Source organism: Pocillopora verrucosa, chromosome 3, assembly GCF_036669915.1.
Source record: "Pocillopora verrucosa isolate sample1 chromosome 3, ASM3666991v2, whole genome shotgun sequence".
Lineage (NCBI taxonomy): Eukaryota > Metazoa > Cnidaria > Anthozoa > Scleractinia > Pocilloporidae > Pocillopora > Pocillopora verrucosa.
In genome coordinates, this window is record NC_089314.1 from 8,506,169 (window position 1) to 8,521,998 (window position 15,830).

At 37.6% G+C, this 15,830-nt stretch overlaps 2 protein-coding genes across 4 annotated transcripts; one reads left to right on the forward strand and one right to left on the reverse strand.

Moving 5' to 3' along the window:
* Positions 1 to 2,301: 2,301 nt before the first annotated feature.
* LOC131782870 (fez family zinc finger protein 1-like) lies at positions 2,302 to 4,532 on the reverse strand. The gene is made up of 2 exons (XM_059099611.2): positions 4,343 to 4,532; positions 2,302 to 4,172 (listed from the first exon to the last, which is right to left on the reverse strand). Exons 1-2 carry the CDS (start codon positions 4,413 to 4,415, stop codon positions 3,262 to 3,264), a joined length of 984 nt encoding a protein of 327 aa, XP_058955594.1. The 5' UTR covers positions 4,416 to 4,532; the 3' UTR covers positions 2,302 to 3,261.
* Positions 4,533 to 9,147: 4,615 nt separating this feature from the next.
* LOC131782855 (solute carrier family 15 member 4) lies at positions 9,148 to 15,721 on the forward strand. 3 transcript variants are annotated; one of them, XM_059099588.2, is made up of 5 exons: positions 9,148 to 9,277; positions 11,982 to 12,219; positions 13,155 to 13,837; positions 14,460 to 14,841; positions 15,363 to 15,721. In XM_059099588.2, exons 2-5 carry the CDS (start codon positions 11,985 to 11,987, stop codon positions 15,716 to 15,718), a joined length of 1,656 nt encoding a protein of 551 aa, XP_058955571.1. In that variant the 5' UTR covers positions 9,148 to 9,277; positions 11,982 to 11,984; the 3' UTR covers positions 15,719 to 15,721. The 3 variants fall into 3 exon arrangements, with proteins under 3 accessions (XP_058955571.1, XP_058955572.1, XP_066019888.1); XM_059099589.2 differs by having other exon boundaries at positions 9,189 to 9,215; XM_066163791.1 differs by lacking the exon at positions 9,148 to 9,277 and adding an exon at positions 10,581 to 10,718.
* Positions 15,722 to 15,830: the final 109 nt, after the last annotated feature.

The window sequence follows — 15,830 nt, forward strand, 5'->3', positions numbered from 1 at the left end:
CATCATCATCTCTATTTTGTAATTACAATAAAAATGATAAAGCTACTCATTTTTCTTTATGGTCTAATTTATAATTTTTTTGCGTAAAAGATATTGTTTCATCAAATTTGATTGGCACTGAATTTAACACGAATCATTTATAATTATTATTTCTCGAGAAGTAATGATTATAATTCAGATTGCATCCAAAATAGTAATCGCTGAACCTTTTGTTCGCTTTGCTTAAATCGTTCGTCTCCGAAAGCTATTTATATTCCACAAAAAAAAGAATCTTTGTGCCTACTGTTTGACATCCGTTTTGGGAAAAATAATCACGAGGAAAGACGCAGTATTTTGTAACTATTTCCTCCACTGTAATATAAAATCCACACGTGCAAACTAAGAAAACTGACGGATCCAGTGATCATAAATTTGGGTATCCGCTTTATTTGACAAAGATGGAGTTTTTTATTTGTTATTTTAAAGTTGACGTTACAAGGTTCGATATTTGCAATCTGTCACTTTTAATCACGGCTTTCGGTTTTTCCAATCAAGATTAAACCTCCACGGCACCGAGGCCATTTTTTTGCAATTTCTCTTAATTTTAAATAATCTTAATCAATTTTGAAGACACTTGAACGAGGCAGATAAAGTCAATTATCTCGTGCTTTGAGGCATGTTTATTATTCCACTTAAGACCGTCTTGTTTGCAGAAAGTGAAGCATAAGCCTAGCTACTTTCCACGGATTGCTTTCTTAAGACACAAATTCTTTAAAAAGTCAAATTCTTGTTAGGATCAAGGTGAACCGGATGAAAGAAAACTAAAACGTTTGTTTTTTTTTTCTATGTCAAACCGTTCTCGTTCTAGGGGAGACTTGTTTACTGTGTCAATCGCCTTTTACTTATAGATAACAAGGAATATCTTTATCCTTACCAGAAAACTCAACGCCTTTCGTAAATTGTGTATTACCCATACCGAACCTTTCGTTTTTCTTTCTTTTTTTTTTTTCTGAGAGTGTCTACTGTCAAGCGATTTTTCCTATCAAGCTGTTGACTACTTGAAGCTTCATCTCATATTCATTGCTAATATGAACTCATTCACCTTTAAAATAACTTTTTTCTTCCTTACTTTATTATACCAAAACGCCTCTCACCGCTCTCTGGGGCGCAAACTAAAAACACGACGACATGTTTCTTTTGATAAGAGGAATCAAGCTGAAGGAAGACCGCATGCAATTTTAAATGAGATGCAACTTTTTTCTAATTTGCTTCCTGTTCGAATGACTGGATCATTCAAATTTTTACATGCAGCTTCAGTAAGAAATACTCGAAGACAGAGTTTGTTTCAGTAATTTTCTCATCTATAGCAACACTTCTTATTCCGCAATGGATGATTTATTTGAAACGAAAAAAAAAACAAAAACAAGAAAAAAAAACAAGAAAAACGTAGAAAAACGCGAACGCGTCTTTTAAGGCACCTTTTTTCCCTTGAAATTTTTCCTTTAGAAGTTGAAGCACAGTAGTTCAGGTAAAAAAAAAATCCTCATGATACATTTTTATCATCCTTTTTGAAAGTTTCAGTTTTGATATTTTTAAGCACTTGATTACTCGCGGTCTGCTTGTTGTCTTCTTGCTTTGTCTCGCAAGGTTGAAAGAATCAGCAAGCGGCCCGCGCCGGTTCCACCTGGCTCGTCCATCAATTAGTATTTCTTTTGAACAAGCACGCGTGTTAATTACAACAAATGAGTTCACCACTTACAGCTCAATCTGAAGTCTCTTGGTGTAGTGTTATTGTTAATAATCAAATCCTTTGTGATTGCCTTAACAATACTGTACAAACAACCTGCACTGTTTTGAAGAGCTCGTGCATGGGGAAATAGAAATTAAGGAAAACACATTGCTATGTTATAAAGATTTACCAGAAATCGATCTCAGCATCATGTTGAATTATCTGCTATAATACCTTTTTTTTTTATTTGGCTTCGCGGAAAGTATATTCGTTACATTCTACGTTGAGCCAAAATCCATGTTAAATTGGATTCAGGTGTTTTTGTTAAGTCATGGATAAGGTGTAAATGATCTGCCAAGGGATAATGCACGAAATAAAAAATAGTATTCAGAAAAGGGCCACTAGGTCGATAAAACTTGGACAAATCTTATCCCTCTTTTCTTTAGTGTCTGTTGAAGAGCTAACCATTTCTCCATAAAACATCAGAGTGATTTATTTTGATTTCTGTACTCAGTGTTCAAGAACTGATTTATTTTCTTGTAGTTTTGTTTGGCATCAGGTGAAGATCGTTTACGAAAACAAAAGTTCAATGTCGGAGTCATCGTGGTTCCCATTTCGTAGTAATATAAGTCTGGAAAAAAGGGCTAAAGATGAGGGTAATTTAAGACGATTTTCTCACTGATATTATTTTGAAATTCAGATTGCAAGCAGTTTTCTTTGAAATTTTTTTTCTTTTCTTAAGCGCCGCATAAATCTGTCTTTGCGGTCGCCTAGTTATGTTAATGAGTAAGACTGACACTTGTTAATAAGTTATAAGTCTACTTGCTACCTCAAGAAGGCATTTGAAGGATATTCACATGTTCTTTTCAATTGCGTGTGAAATAGAAGTCAAATATCTGAAATACAGGGACACAAAATCGCAAAGAATAAAAAGTGTGTCATAACTACCACTTTCCAGGAATATGTGACCTTTTTCTTTAACGATTACCTCAAAACTAACTAGTGTCGACCAAGGCTTTTTCTGTCTCTTAAGTCTATGCCCTTACTAGTCACTCAGTGTAAAATATACCGTGTCGTTGAAAAAAATTAATTTTCGAATACAAAGACTAGCGCTTATGCCATCCTGAGCTCTACATCCTAGTATTTGCTACTACGTTTCCCATTGATATCTTGTAGCGATGAATTGGCTTGAAGGAAATTAAGAAAAATGCTATTTCAGTAATGTGGCATTTAGCTTGCCCGTTGTGGTAACTAAAATCAAACTCATTAAAATTGCTTAGAAATTTAATTTCTATGTCTATTTCTTGTCTGACAAGCTATTCCACAGGTCATAAAATACTGGCTCGTATCTGCGATAACAGTTTTGGCAGATCTTGGACCATTTCTTTGTTTTTTTGGTACTCTTCTGTTTTAAGAAGGCAAGTTCATCTAAATTTCTAGCGTCGTCGCCATAAATATTTGATCAGCGAACCATCCATTTGCTTTACGTGTTAATGGCGATTAACTGTCACCTAATGCCAATGATTTGGAATTTTTTTGCTTTTTTTCCTTCTTCAGCGCTGCGGGTTGCACTCTGAGATGTGAAGTTTGAGATCACATCGCCGTGTAAAACAGATTTTGCAATATCGGCAGCGGTAAGGGGCGTTATCCGTATGAACGTGCATGTGGAACTTCAAATTGGATAGCTTATTAAAGGCTTTTTCGCAGAGATTGCAGCGATACGGCTTCTCTCCTGTGTGTATAAGAACATGGTTGCGCAGATTGCCTTTTTGATGGAAACCTTTGCCACAGATATCACACACGAATTCTTTCAGATCACTGTGAGTGCGAATATGAGTCTTGAGCGTGGATGACCGATTGAAGGCTTTGTCGCAGATGTGGCATTTGTGGGGCTTCTCAGATGTGTGAATGATTTTGTGACGGCAAAGTGTGCTTGACAATCGAAATCCCTTGCCGCATATGGCGCACACAAACGGCTTGGCGCCAGTGTGGGATGGCATCTTTAGGTGGATCGTCAATGTATACTTCGTCTTAAAAATTTTACCGCACTGATCGCACTTATAGGGTTGCTTGACAGGACCCGTTTGATACGAAGAAGACAATCTTTTAGAACCTTCTCGTAGACTCCTTGGCTCTTCAAGCCCTCGGTGTTGAGACCGTTTGGAACCTTTTCCCGATCTCGTTTTATCTTTCGTTGCTGCACAGATAAATTCCTCCTTCTCTGTTCTTGATATTTCTTTTTGTTTGCTCATCTTCGCCTTGCTCTCTTTTTGATTTTGACTTGGCGCCAATTCGCTGGTATAATCGCACTCTTCAAAGTAATTCTCATTGTTCGTATGCTTCTCCGTGTGATTTCCATTCACGTCCGTAGCTTCTTCTGAGGACGGACTCTGTTCTTGGAGAGATGAGCCCAGAAAGCCTGCTCTTGGAGCCAATCGATGCCAAAGACCAAGTGGCAAAGATCCTAAAATATGCACAATCCACAAGTCAGAAATGAGCCTTCGTCAACTCAAATTGGCCGAAGTCTACTGGAAATAAGAATTCACCTATTTTATCCGGAAATTTCCCATAGTAATCAAAATAAATTACAGAACAGTATGGATGAGGGGGATAGTCAATATTTAAGTTACTTACCAGCAATGGAATAATCCTCTCTGTTGTTCCATTCCTGCTTCAGATGACGCCGCAACAGGAATGACTTAGGCATCTTCCCTTGATTCCAAATTTATACCAACGGATTTTTTATGAACTTTTCGATCAGCAGATAGGAGAAGCAGCTGAATATGAACGCCAAAAGGAATCTGCCGTTTCCTTGAAATGAGAATCTCGGAAATGTTGCCACTCGTGCTTGCACAGGTTTATAAATCCTCAAACGTTGGTAATGTGTTAATATAATCAGTTTTTTTATTCTTTCGTATCCAATCGGCGCGTGTCACCAATATGTTTCAGGTTATTGTTATTGTTTACAAAGGCGCACTTGATTGGTTAACAACAGGTTGTTAAGCACAGTCAGAAGGTATATGACTTAATTTTTCCTTTTTTTATTTTTCTTTTTTGGTTTCCGCAAACGACAAAATGCTACATGATAAAGTTATCCACTGTTCAAGGACAGACAAACCTGCGCAACTGTCCTCTTACGAACATTAAAGGAATTCGGAGATTTATTCTGTGTTATCTCTCAACTCTCCCCCCGGATCCAAGCCACCTGTCAAATGAGAATATGCGAGGTTAGCCCCGTAACAAAACATGAAAAACCGGTTATTGTAGGATGACAAAGCCACTTTTTACTCCTAATTGCCTTTTCTCCTGGGTCTACGCGGGTGAAAATGTAGTTCTAGCAATAATCTGAAAATTTTCTCGAAATTGCAAGCAATTTGCTCATTGGCGAACGAATGAAAATAATAATAAAAAAAGCTCAAGTTTTTTTGTACGGCAAGGTCGCAGCTGCGATGAAATTAATACTACAGAGCTCAGCTGGTAACCACAATGTTTTGGTTTGCTAATGAACCTATCTCCTCCGCCTTTTCATAAATGAGCATTTTATGCTGGCTGACTTCGGTGAGTAATTAATTATTAAGGAACTTCATGCGTTGTTTTGAGAAAGCAAACAATACTGGACAAGACTTAAAGCCACTTTCGTAAATTAACGCCGAGTACTGATTCTTTTCCGAAGTTCATTAGAACCTGGTAAAGATTAACGAAAATCGTTCCAACTTTACGAGGCGTTTCTGCGTGTATTGTTCATCTTCCGGTCCCTTTGAATTGATAAATATCAGTTCAAACTGATTTGCTATTCTTAGCTTAAAAATTAAATCGTTTTACACATTTGAAACGCACAAGAGCCGACGATATGCTACTTTTCTTCGTACCCTGTTGAGCTATTGACATCGCAATCAATTTTCTGAGTACATTAGGGCCTTCTACCTTCTCAAAAAAAAAATTGGTGAATATTACATTTGATAAAGCGGTTTCATTTCAATCCACGAATTTATTATGAATGCTCACTTGAAGACAAGCGTTAACGCCCCACAGGCCACGAATCATTATTATCAAAAAGGTGTAAATTGACTCATGGTCGACTTTGACTCAAATTGCAAACAATTTGGTCTCGTTGTTTGAAAAAGTACCAAGATGCAAGGTAACGACTTGTTGTGCGAAAAGATTCATCGAGATGTGATGACTTCCTCTAAACAATGAATAATCTACAGATTTTATGAAAGTAGTAATCAAAAACCGCAAGTTATTCTCGGAACAAAATCGAAAGGCATCAATGAATTTAGACAGAACTATCTAGATTAGAGAGCAGGTGTTTTACGAAATGGCGCTATGGCTGAAAACTTTTTGGGACCCCCGTACTGCTATAGTAGTTTTTGTAAATTCTGAAACTCCCCCAACCGCTGTGAAAATTAACGCTACAAATTAACGCGCTAAATTAATGAGACACGAACGCCAAATGACTCTCTCTCTCTCCCACTCGTGAACAGTTCACTACGAAGGGAAATTTAAATTTGGATTTATTTTCGACTCGTAGAAAAGCTTTGGAATTTCTAAAAGAGATGAAAATTCTTGATTGTGCTTAACAATTTTTAAATCTCTGCGATAAACCAAAACAGCAACGGAATCCTCTTTGAAGCAATAAAGGTTTCGTTAGGGTAAATCTCGACTTAAAACGGTTTAGGAAAATTGCATGTGAAATGAAATTGCCTGGATTCGCTTTGCAGATCTCCAAATAAAAACATTGATATAGGGCTGATGTGATGAGTAATGTAAAGGAAGTGTTGTTTGTAAACACGACGAATTGTTACACGGGAGATCATTAAAAGTTTTTCGGCACTGAGATTGTGTAAGACCAAAATGCACAAAAGGAAATGTCATTAGCGAAACACATGACGGAGGTATTGGTACATATAGTTGAAAAATATGATGAAAAAAACATATAGAACGAAGATCCAAAGTTAAAGTTATGCAACGTCCTGTAGTCAGACGAATTCAGACAATTTTCAATTAGATCAGAAGACGACATTTTGACCCAAAACTAATTTACAAAAGTTAAAGAAGGCTCCATGGACTTTCAGGCGCGACAAACTGTAATTATGTTTCCACAATGTGTTCTCCGTGATCATTTCAGGGAATAAATGAGATAAGATTTTATTCCAAGGTATCATTTGGCGATTCCCTCACACAGCGACTGATGAAATAGTAAAACGTTTTGACGTGCGTCAAACCTTCAAACACAAGCTATCGCCTAGTCAGGGGTCTTATCAACTCTGTCAAGGACCCAGAAATATTCATTTGCGAGAAATCAGTACAAAAAAAAAAAGAACTGTAAAAAGATAACAAAAAATGAATAAATTACTAAGAAATCTCTCGATAGCAGAGTCTCTCAACGATGTTTTTAGAGGCGTAAATAGATTGTAAGCAATCTTTGCTTATTCCTACGTTGAAACTAAAATATCTCCTCTCTTCAGGCTTGAATATGGCAGGTTAATTAGCTAGCAAAGCTCTTTTTGTATGCACGATTTTGACAGCTTTTTGGGCTTGAGGTAACCTACAAGGCCAATAGTGTGTAAAAATATAACGAATTGAGGGTTCCGCCTCCTGGTCGAAATTTTAAGTCGTATGCAAAATTTTCGCGCCCGATGTCTAAAGTCCAACAACGCCGTCTGAAAGTTCCTGATTACATACTACTGTTCCAAAATTCCTTTTCTCCGTCTAAAAGTAAAACGTGATCTCATATTGTCATTGAATTGATTACGATCTTAGCTCTAAAAATAATCAGTCGGTTGCCATGTGACTCTGTGGGAGAGGATTTTGTTTCCGTGAGCAGCCCTCGGATCCGTATCAATCCCCTGTAATGAGCCACCCATTATTTTAACAAAGGATACCAACATGTCATAAACAGAGAATAGGATTTCAAGAGAAAAACACAGGGAAGCTTGATAAAAACACAAGATGGTAAAAGAACCTGCTCGACGTAACAGGTACTGGGTTATTTACAATAGCTTAGGACTATAGTTGATCAAGTGTCAGTTTAGAAAATAAAACCAAATATTTTCCGAAAGCGATTGATATCGTCTGAAGAAAATAATATCCTCTAAAGGAAAACAGATGCCATGGCCCTGATTTCGTTTATTTTTAGATTTCCTCAAAACAGGAAGCGATTCCAGTCGCTAAAAGTATTTTTCAGTTGTTGACTGCTGAGTTATTGGTTTTTGTCTCTCATAGCTAGAGAACTACATGTATATAGGTGTGTTTTGACGGCGAAAAAAAGACGCTCAAATTGGATTAACAAAACTCCAGTTAGATCAAGCTGAACTTTGCTTTTTATACCGCGGCTTTCATCCACACAGCGGTCAAATGTCAGGCATGCGCAAGGAAAATATTTCTGGCTTGTGTCGAATCAATTTCTCGCGCAAAACATTGTAAAGGAAAAGCGCCGTTTCGCATAACAAGCAAAAGAGAATTGAAACCTTCATAAAAATCTGTAAACGTTATGAAAAAACAAGGGAAAGAAAATTGGAGACTTTCGAACAAACTGTAAACTACGTATTCACGAAAAACATGATCAATCCAGATCCTTTTTTTTTTTTTTTTTACAGAGACGTAATACCTTATATAACCGCTAAGCACTCAAACTATAAGGGTCAAAGTTTACCGAGAGCGCGTTTTGAAAGATCAAGCCTATGTTTTTGATCACTTCACCGGTGCTTTCCGATAGCTTATCGAAATTGTTGATAGCTGCAGTTTCTTCCCTAAATTGTACTTTTCAGAATAAAAATTTTTGTATGATATACGTCCTTTTTTTAGGGAGGGGGTTCTTTGAAAATTTGTCTTTATTCATATTTCTGTATTTTTCTTTATTCATATTTCTGTATCGTTTATGTCCGCGCGACTGTTTATGCTCAGCGTTTAGTCTCCTGCTGAAAGTACATCTTAAAAACCATGAATTATAGAATAAAATAAAACAAAACAAACTACGTACAAGGTACTCGTTGGGTACCTTGGGTCCATGAAAAAACATCATAAAAACTAATCGCGAACGCACTTTAAAAGGTTTTCGCATATTTTTATGGGTTCAATCACTTCATTTTGCATTCATAAAATTAATAAAGAATTTTGATAAACAGGTGATTAAAGAATACATTGTCTTCCCCTTCGCAAATCTCACCAAAGGAGATAGTTTTCAAAGTTAAGGTTTTTACAATCTTGAATGTTTTTGTTTTTATCTAAAATACAAAAGGTCGTCAAAAGTTTTTTGTTCACTTGCAAAAGAAGATTCGACTTCCGTTTTACAAAAATTATACAAGGGTGAACCGATCATTATGAAGCTTTTTTGGAAGAGATGCACAGTACTTGCTGCCTCCTTTATAAGAATTGAAGAGAGGTCACGCATCGTGCGTAAGACACATTTCCGCCTGACATGCCAATATCGCTCAAACGGAACTCAACACTGCGTCACTACAAGTCACATGATCGGCTCACAGGTTCAATCGGAATAGCCAAAGCTGTAAGTAATCGATGACGGTTTCTAAAATCACAACCCTTTAGCCTTGGTATATCGTCTTCCAGGTATGAATTCCAATACAGTGTATTTTGCTTAAACCTGCATGACATTTGACGCAACGCTCTTCTGCTAGAGAGCCTTGGCCGATCTTGCAGGTCTTGACTTCCTGTGAAACATTCATGTTGACTTCTATGACTCATTCATCCACAGAATATTCTGTTCTTCTGTTTCGTTTCTTCCATGGTTTTGTCTGTGTTTCGGCTGACTAGTTTCCCGTAACATCGTTAAAGTTTTGGCCTTTAGCGCTATTCATTGTTCAGATTGATCTGACATGTGATGATAAATGAAGATTTGATCAAAATCGAGAGATCAATCAGACTCAGGTCAGATTCCAAATCTCGCCTATGAATAATGTCGTTTGGTAAATAGAATAACAAAGACAATAAGTTTCTGTTTCGTTCTGGTAGAACATTTAATAGTCACATGAACATAATGTTAACAAAAAGGCAAATATAAAGGGAATCATTAAGACATATCAGCTCTTACTACATCTTATGTTTTTATCAATTGAGACGATTAAATGGCTTAGGTCATCGGAATATGGTTAATCGTAACCCGCAATGATTTAAAGTAAAATGGTTTAGCGTGACCATAAATGGTTTAGCGTGACGACAAATGGTTAGCGTGACGACAAATGGTTTACCACAAACCGAAATGGTTTAGTGTTGCAGCAGTTGGTTTACGCCGTCCACTCGACGTTCAACACAGGAAGAAATTATTTCTGTAGCCTCGTCTACTAGACTCAGCGAGCATTTTTCCGACAATAATCATTTTTTTTATGTTTGCTTATTTTAGCTTGTTAGCTAATAAATTTATACCCTCATCATCTTATCATATCAGTAAGTAAATGATATTTCGGATGGAACCGTTGCTGAACGTTCAGTAGCTGAATAATCAGCAAGTGAAAATGAAAGAAAGCTTAAGCTTACATTTCGCAATAATATATTTTTACTATATGATTAAAAACTATATGGTTATGTGTAGTCTATGGTGAAAACTGCTGTACTTTAAATAGAGAATTCTTACCATGGTTACGCGTGACCATGGTAAGAATTCTCCATTTTACGTCCTAAAGATAAAATAAGAACCTGGAAACAAAATGAATGACAAAAATACACATTAAATGCATCATTTTATGCGACAGCACATTTACAGTTTAGACAGTCATAACCATAGCTAGGAAACGTGACGTAAAGCGATTCATAGTTTTAAGACGATGGAACTACAACTAAAGGGCGCCTAAAAACTTTTAAGAACTGGAAGGTTGTGACGTAAGACCCCACATAGACTGTTCCATTTCAAGCTTGACGTGTCCATTTCACTTTAGTAATTTTGGCGGTTGCGATGTAAACTAACTGCTGTAACACTAAACCATATCAGTTTGTGCTAAACCATTTGTCGTCATGCTTAACCATTTGGAGTCACGCTAAATCGTTTCACTTTATGGTGAGTTGTTTAATGTGATACTAAACCATTGCGGCTTACGATCAACCGTTTACCGATAACTCTAAGCCGTTTGTGTCAAGTCACTGAACCAAAGTACAGGTAACTGAACCGTTTGTCATTTCGGCACTGAACCATTTCAGTTAATACTTGACCACTCGTGTTTTTATTGAATCAGTTCAACAAGGGTGGCTACACAGTTTCTGAATTGTATAATAATTGTTTGAATATTTCATTTCACCTAAGGTGACTTGTCTATTTGTATTTTAAATAAATCTCCTACGATAAGTTAAACCGTTCTCCAAAAGACAATTTGACCATTTCTGTTCATTACAAACCATCTATTATGCCTGTATTTTTGGCGGTGACGGCCACCTATACAGTTCCGCACTGAGATGATTGCGTAGTTCGGGTTGGTGTGTCGCGACATGCCGTTTTGCAATAAAAAAAATAGGAAAGAAAACATTAGTTAATACACACGAAAGTTGCTTTGTGACTTTGCTTTCCACACAACTTTTCGTAACTTTAAGAATCACGGGTTTGAAGTTAAGCAAGTTTTCCTGTTCTTGAAGTGTAAATCGAGTTTCGACTGTGACCGAATCTGGTGTTACAAAAGAGCTCGTTTTTAACCCAAGAGAGCATTACCTTTTCAGGGATATGTTTATCACTTAAGCTTAAAGACGCTTCGGCAGTGCGTTGCGAACCTTAATCATGGAGTTATTACGACCAGCACAGGTTCCACACGATGTCACCTGCAAACTATTTGATTTACTTTTACGAACTGCTTAGATCATAAGACCTTTTCAACACATATTCTCGAATATTATGATAGGATGCAAAGTACTCACTTAATTTAGGTCTTTCTAGTTTTCTTAATGTAACACAAGCTAATTACTCTCACGGGGTTATAACTTGTGATTACCAATGATTTGATAATAGAATGATGATAACGTAATTGAGCATTGAACCATTTGGCTAAATTAACCATCATTTGAAATTTAGATGGAGATCAATGTCTGATCAACTTATAAATGTGTATAGGTGGCTATGTGATACGTAAATGGTATCTGAAAAATGAAATAATATTACTTAAACGAAACAGAATCACTTTCGATCACTGGAGTGACACAGCAACTATCATTATTTTTTTCCCAATGAAACTTTTTATCAATAAAAAAAATACTTTTGGGTCACTCTCCTCTCGAAGAAACAGAGAGCTCTGTTTGTTTAATTGTTTTTTTTTTTTCTTTTTGTTCTGTAACATAGATAATGGCGTCTCGCCTGAGTAATGATGAACTGCCACAAATGCACGATAAGACCGCCAGCAGACAGAGAGAAAGTTCGTCTTCACAGAAAACCTCTCTTTCTGTCCTATGTATTTTGTTTGTGGAGCTTTGTGAACGTCTAACATTTTACGGTTTAACAGCAAATCTAGTGTTTTACTGTAGAGATGTTCTCAAGCTTTCTTCACCGTTCCCAAGCACAATTGCGTTAGCATTTCAAGGTAAGATATCTCCTCAGAATCTAAAAAACAAAAGAGCACTTTTCGATGGAGTGCGATGAACCAAAACCAAAATAACAACACAAAGCCTAATTACAGAAAGAAAGCCAGTCAAAACAAGGACGATTGTCACGCCCTGAAAAGCGTGTAAACATAGGTTTTAGTTTTGCTTCTACTGTATAAGAAGATGGTGACACTGTTCTACCAATTGGAGCGCGTAATGAAACAAAACAGTAGTAGAAAACTATGTAAAATTTTCTCATGCATATTATTTTTTGTGCTACTCTTAAAAGCAAAACCTTGTAACTCCTGAGGCAAAAAAAAAATGAGACCTGATGATTTCTCATGGTTACAAGTCTTACTCAGGGAGATGAACGCCTTGAAGCCATATCTTGCAAGTTCTTTCGTAAGAAAGACGACCTTCCCCTCCCTGTTCAAGCAATTCAGAGGGAAAGCTGCTTTCCCTGAAAGGCGCGCTTTATATTATAGGCATGCTTTCTAAGTATGCATCTATTCTCATTCGTTAGAATTCTTAACATTCATAGTGTTGTTAGACGAATTCTCAAGCCTACTCAAGCTAGATTTTCGCCACTATCACTGCCAGTCTTTGTGGGATGGGGTGGGGCCCATTTCCAGAACGGCAGCGGGTCATTGACCTTACGGTTCAAACAATTCCTAAGTAGTTTGCAGAGCTTCTCATAATTTTCCCTTGTTCCCAGGGGAAAACCTGTGCTTCTTTGAAAGCCTTGGGAAACCCTTGGTACGTATCATATCCTCGACTTTCTTCTGACATGGCTTACGTGCTCTTAATGGTGTTAAAAGTTTAAGAGACGCAGAGAGAATTTCAGACAAAAAAGGACATAGCGTTATTTTTCTCTGGCCATTTTGGTGAATGACATACTTATTTACTTATACAGAGGTTATTTTCTTCCCACCAGGAACATGCTTCTTCACTCCTGTCATTGGCGGTTGGCTGGCTGACACCGTAACGGGGAGATACAACGCTATATATGGAAGCTCCTTACTCTACATAGTCGGCACCGTCCTTCTTACAGCCACCTCTTATAACTACCCAAAGGCTTATGCTTTGAGTATTCCAAGTAAAGGTGCATTCCTAACTGTCTCGCTTATCTTAATTGCCATAGCAACTGGAGGAATCAAGGCTAACGTGTCCCCGCTAGGAGCAGACCAAGTCAAACACGAAGGAAAAGAAAAGATCCAGAAATTTTTTGACTGGTTTTACTGGTTTATACAGGTTGGATCCCTGATCGCTTTCACGGCCGTTGTGTATGTCCAACAGGAAGTGTCTTTTTTCTACGGCTACTTAATAACTGCCTTGTCCATGATTTTAGCAACCTTGTTGTTGTTGTTAGGAAGAAACCACTACATAGTTCATCCACCAAAAGGAAGCTACCTGACCGACTCCCTACGAATTATTGGCGTTGGTATCAAAAACAAACTCCGCTGCAAGAGTTATTTTACTCAAACTCACTGGCTCGATGGAGCTAAGGATGTTATGGGAGGAGAATTTTCAGAGGAAATGGTGGAAGCTGTCAAATCAGTGGTTCGTCTGCTTCCAATATTCTTCACATTTATCTTCTACTGGACAATATTCGGCCAGGTTAGAAAATGAACAACAATTTTAATATAGAGCCTGCATAAGTGACTGAAGAGGCCTCAAGAGGCATCCTCACTTGAAACGCGAGGACTATAAGAGTACCCATCTAACCCGTAAGCTTCGTTTCACCTCAGTCACTAGTCAATGACTCATTTAAAATGTGACAAAATCCCGAGCGAGTAAACACTTTACCCATTTACTTAGCGCAGTAGACAGAAAGATGCGCCATTCAAAATAAACTTTTATTTAGTTCTTAAACGTTTCAGGCTTCGATTCAAGAAAACCCGAAAATTGCATTTTTTCGTCTCTTAAGAAATGTCGCAAAGAGTGAAAATGGTTGTTGTTGTTTTTTGTTTGTTTGTTGTCGTTTGCCAACTTATGCTAATTTTCCTTTGCTCGCTCATGATCGGTCGTGGAAAACCCACAGATAGCATCGCTGCCGTTTCGAAACTCATAGAAATTATTGTTTTATTGTGTTCTTTTGGTTGGTTGGTTGGTCGTTTGTATTTTGCTTATTCTTCATCATCCCTTTTTCTTTATTTCAGCACTTCAAATGTTCGTTTTTATCAAGGTTTCAAAGAGTCACTCATTTTAAGTTGGTGTGAATTTTTTCATTTTCTTTCAGGGCCTTACCACGTACCTATTGCAAGGCTCTTACATGAAGTTGAAAATCAACGATAAGTTCTCATTTCCCGCAGCTTCACTGGCCATATTTGAAAATGCGTCTTTGTTAGTTTTGATTCCATTTATTGATCGAGTTGTCTACCCAGGCCTCCGTCGTTTTGGCTTCAACTTCACTCCTCTACGCAGAATCGGCGTTGGATTGATTTTTGCTGCTGGTTCTGTGGCCTTGGCAGGAATCATCGAAATTGAGCGAAAAAAAGATTATGGAAGGGTCCAGCAAAATGTTTTCAATACAACCATAAATGCATCAACTATGAGTGTGTTTTATCAAGTGCCACAGTATATACTCCAAGGAGCAAGTGAAGCTTTGGTGTCTGTAACAGGTAAATAGCAAAATGCTGCTGCTGCGAGGACGAAACTATCGGAAAATATATACTCCTACCACTCCCCTTCCAGTTAATTTAGTTGATGAGCGCGTGGTATTGCAACGATGCATGACGCAAAGAAAAGGAAGGGATTTTTACTAAGAGGGGCTTTCGAGTATATATCACAAAGGTTTCTAGCCCAAAACTCTTTCTTAAGTCAAGGTTGAGGTTCCATATGCATGATGTTGCAAGCAAAGCTATGCCTTTAAAGTCCATATTTAGATTAGTCGTCGGGCTCGTGATCCCACTTACTCGGTAGCTGTTGAAGGTATAGCTAAAATTTCAAATACTTTTTTTTTATGCTTAACTGGTAGATATTTATTAACTTCCATCCTTCTCTGGTTTGGTGTCCCCTGAGCAGGTGATAATTCTAAGATACATTTACGTTTAAGTTTGTGCTTGGTGATAGTGCCTCGTGGGATGAAAATTTGTAACCTATGGTGAATATACCACAAACTTATATATCTCTTTCTACCTAGGTCTTGAATTTGCCTATTCCCAGTCTCCACCCGAGTTGCGTGGCGTGGTAATGGGTGTGTGCTTGGCTATGATTGGTCTGGGTTACTTTGTAGCGAGCTTGCTGGCGTCGATTGTCAAACACGTTTCACGTAGCGAGTGGTATCCGGATAACCTCAATAAGGGCACACTCGAGTACTACATGTTCCTATTGTCTGGGCTTATGTTGGTTAACTTGACTGTGTTCCTGTTCTTAGCAGTGAGGTATCGCTATGTGGTCTGTGATCAAGACAACCCTGAAGATGATGAGCGCGTTGAGAGAAAAAAGAGCTCTTCAAGCTTTTCGAATATTTCCCAAAACGATCTTGATAACCGCTAATGAACGAGAAATATCATTAATTTTAAGTCTTGGTTCATTTAGTTGAACAGTCAAGCTTCTTTATCGCCTCAAATACATTTATCACAAGAAGTTTCATTGACCATGCACCTAA

What these genes read in the sequence shown, in the direction of transcription:
- LOC131782870 (XM_059099611.2), bottom strand. Translation starts at nt 4,415, where the DNA reads ATGCCTAAGTCATTCCTGTTGCGGCGTCATCTGAAGCAGGAATGGAAC. An exon ending in AGAGGATTATTCCATTGCTG is followed by an intron (nt 4,173 to 4,342) that starts GTAAGTAACTTA and finishes TGCATATTTTAG; the next exon opens with GATCTTTGCCACTTGGTCTT.
- LOC131782855 (XM_066163791.1), top strand. An exon ending in AATTGCGTTAGCATTTCAAG is followed by an intron (nt 12,220 to 13,154) that starts GTAAGATATCTC and finishes TCTTCCCACCAG; the next exon opens with GAACATGCTTCTTCACTCCT. An exon ending in AGCTTTGGTGTCTGTAACAG is followed by an intron (nt 14,842 to 15,362) that starts GTAAATAGCAAA and finishes CTTTCTACCTAG; the next exon opens with GTCTTGAATTTGCCTATTCC.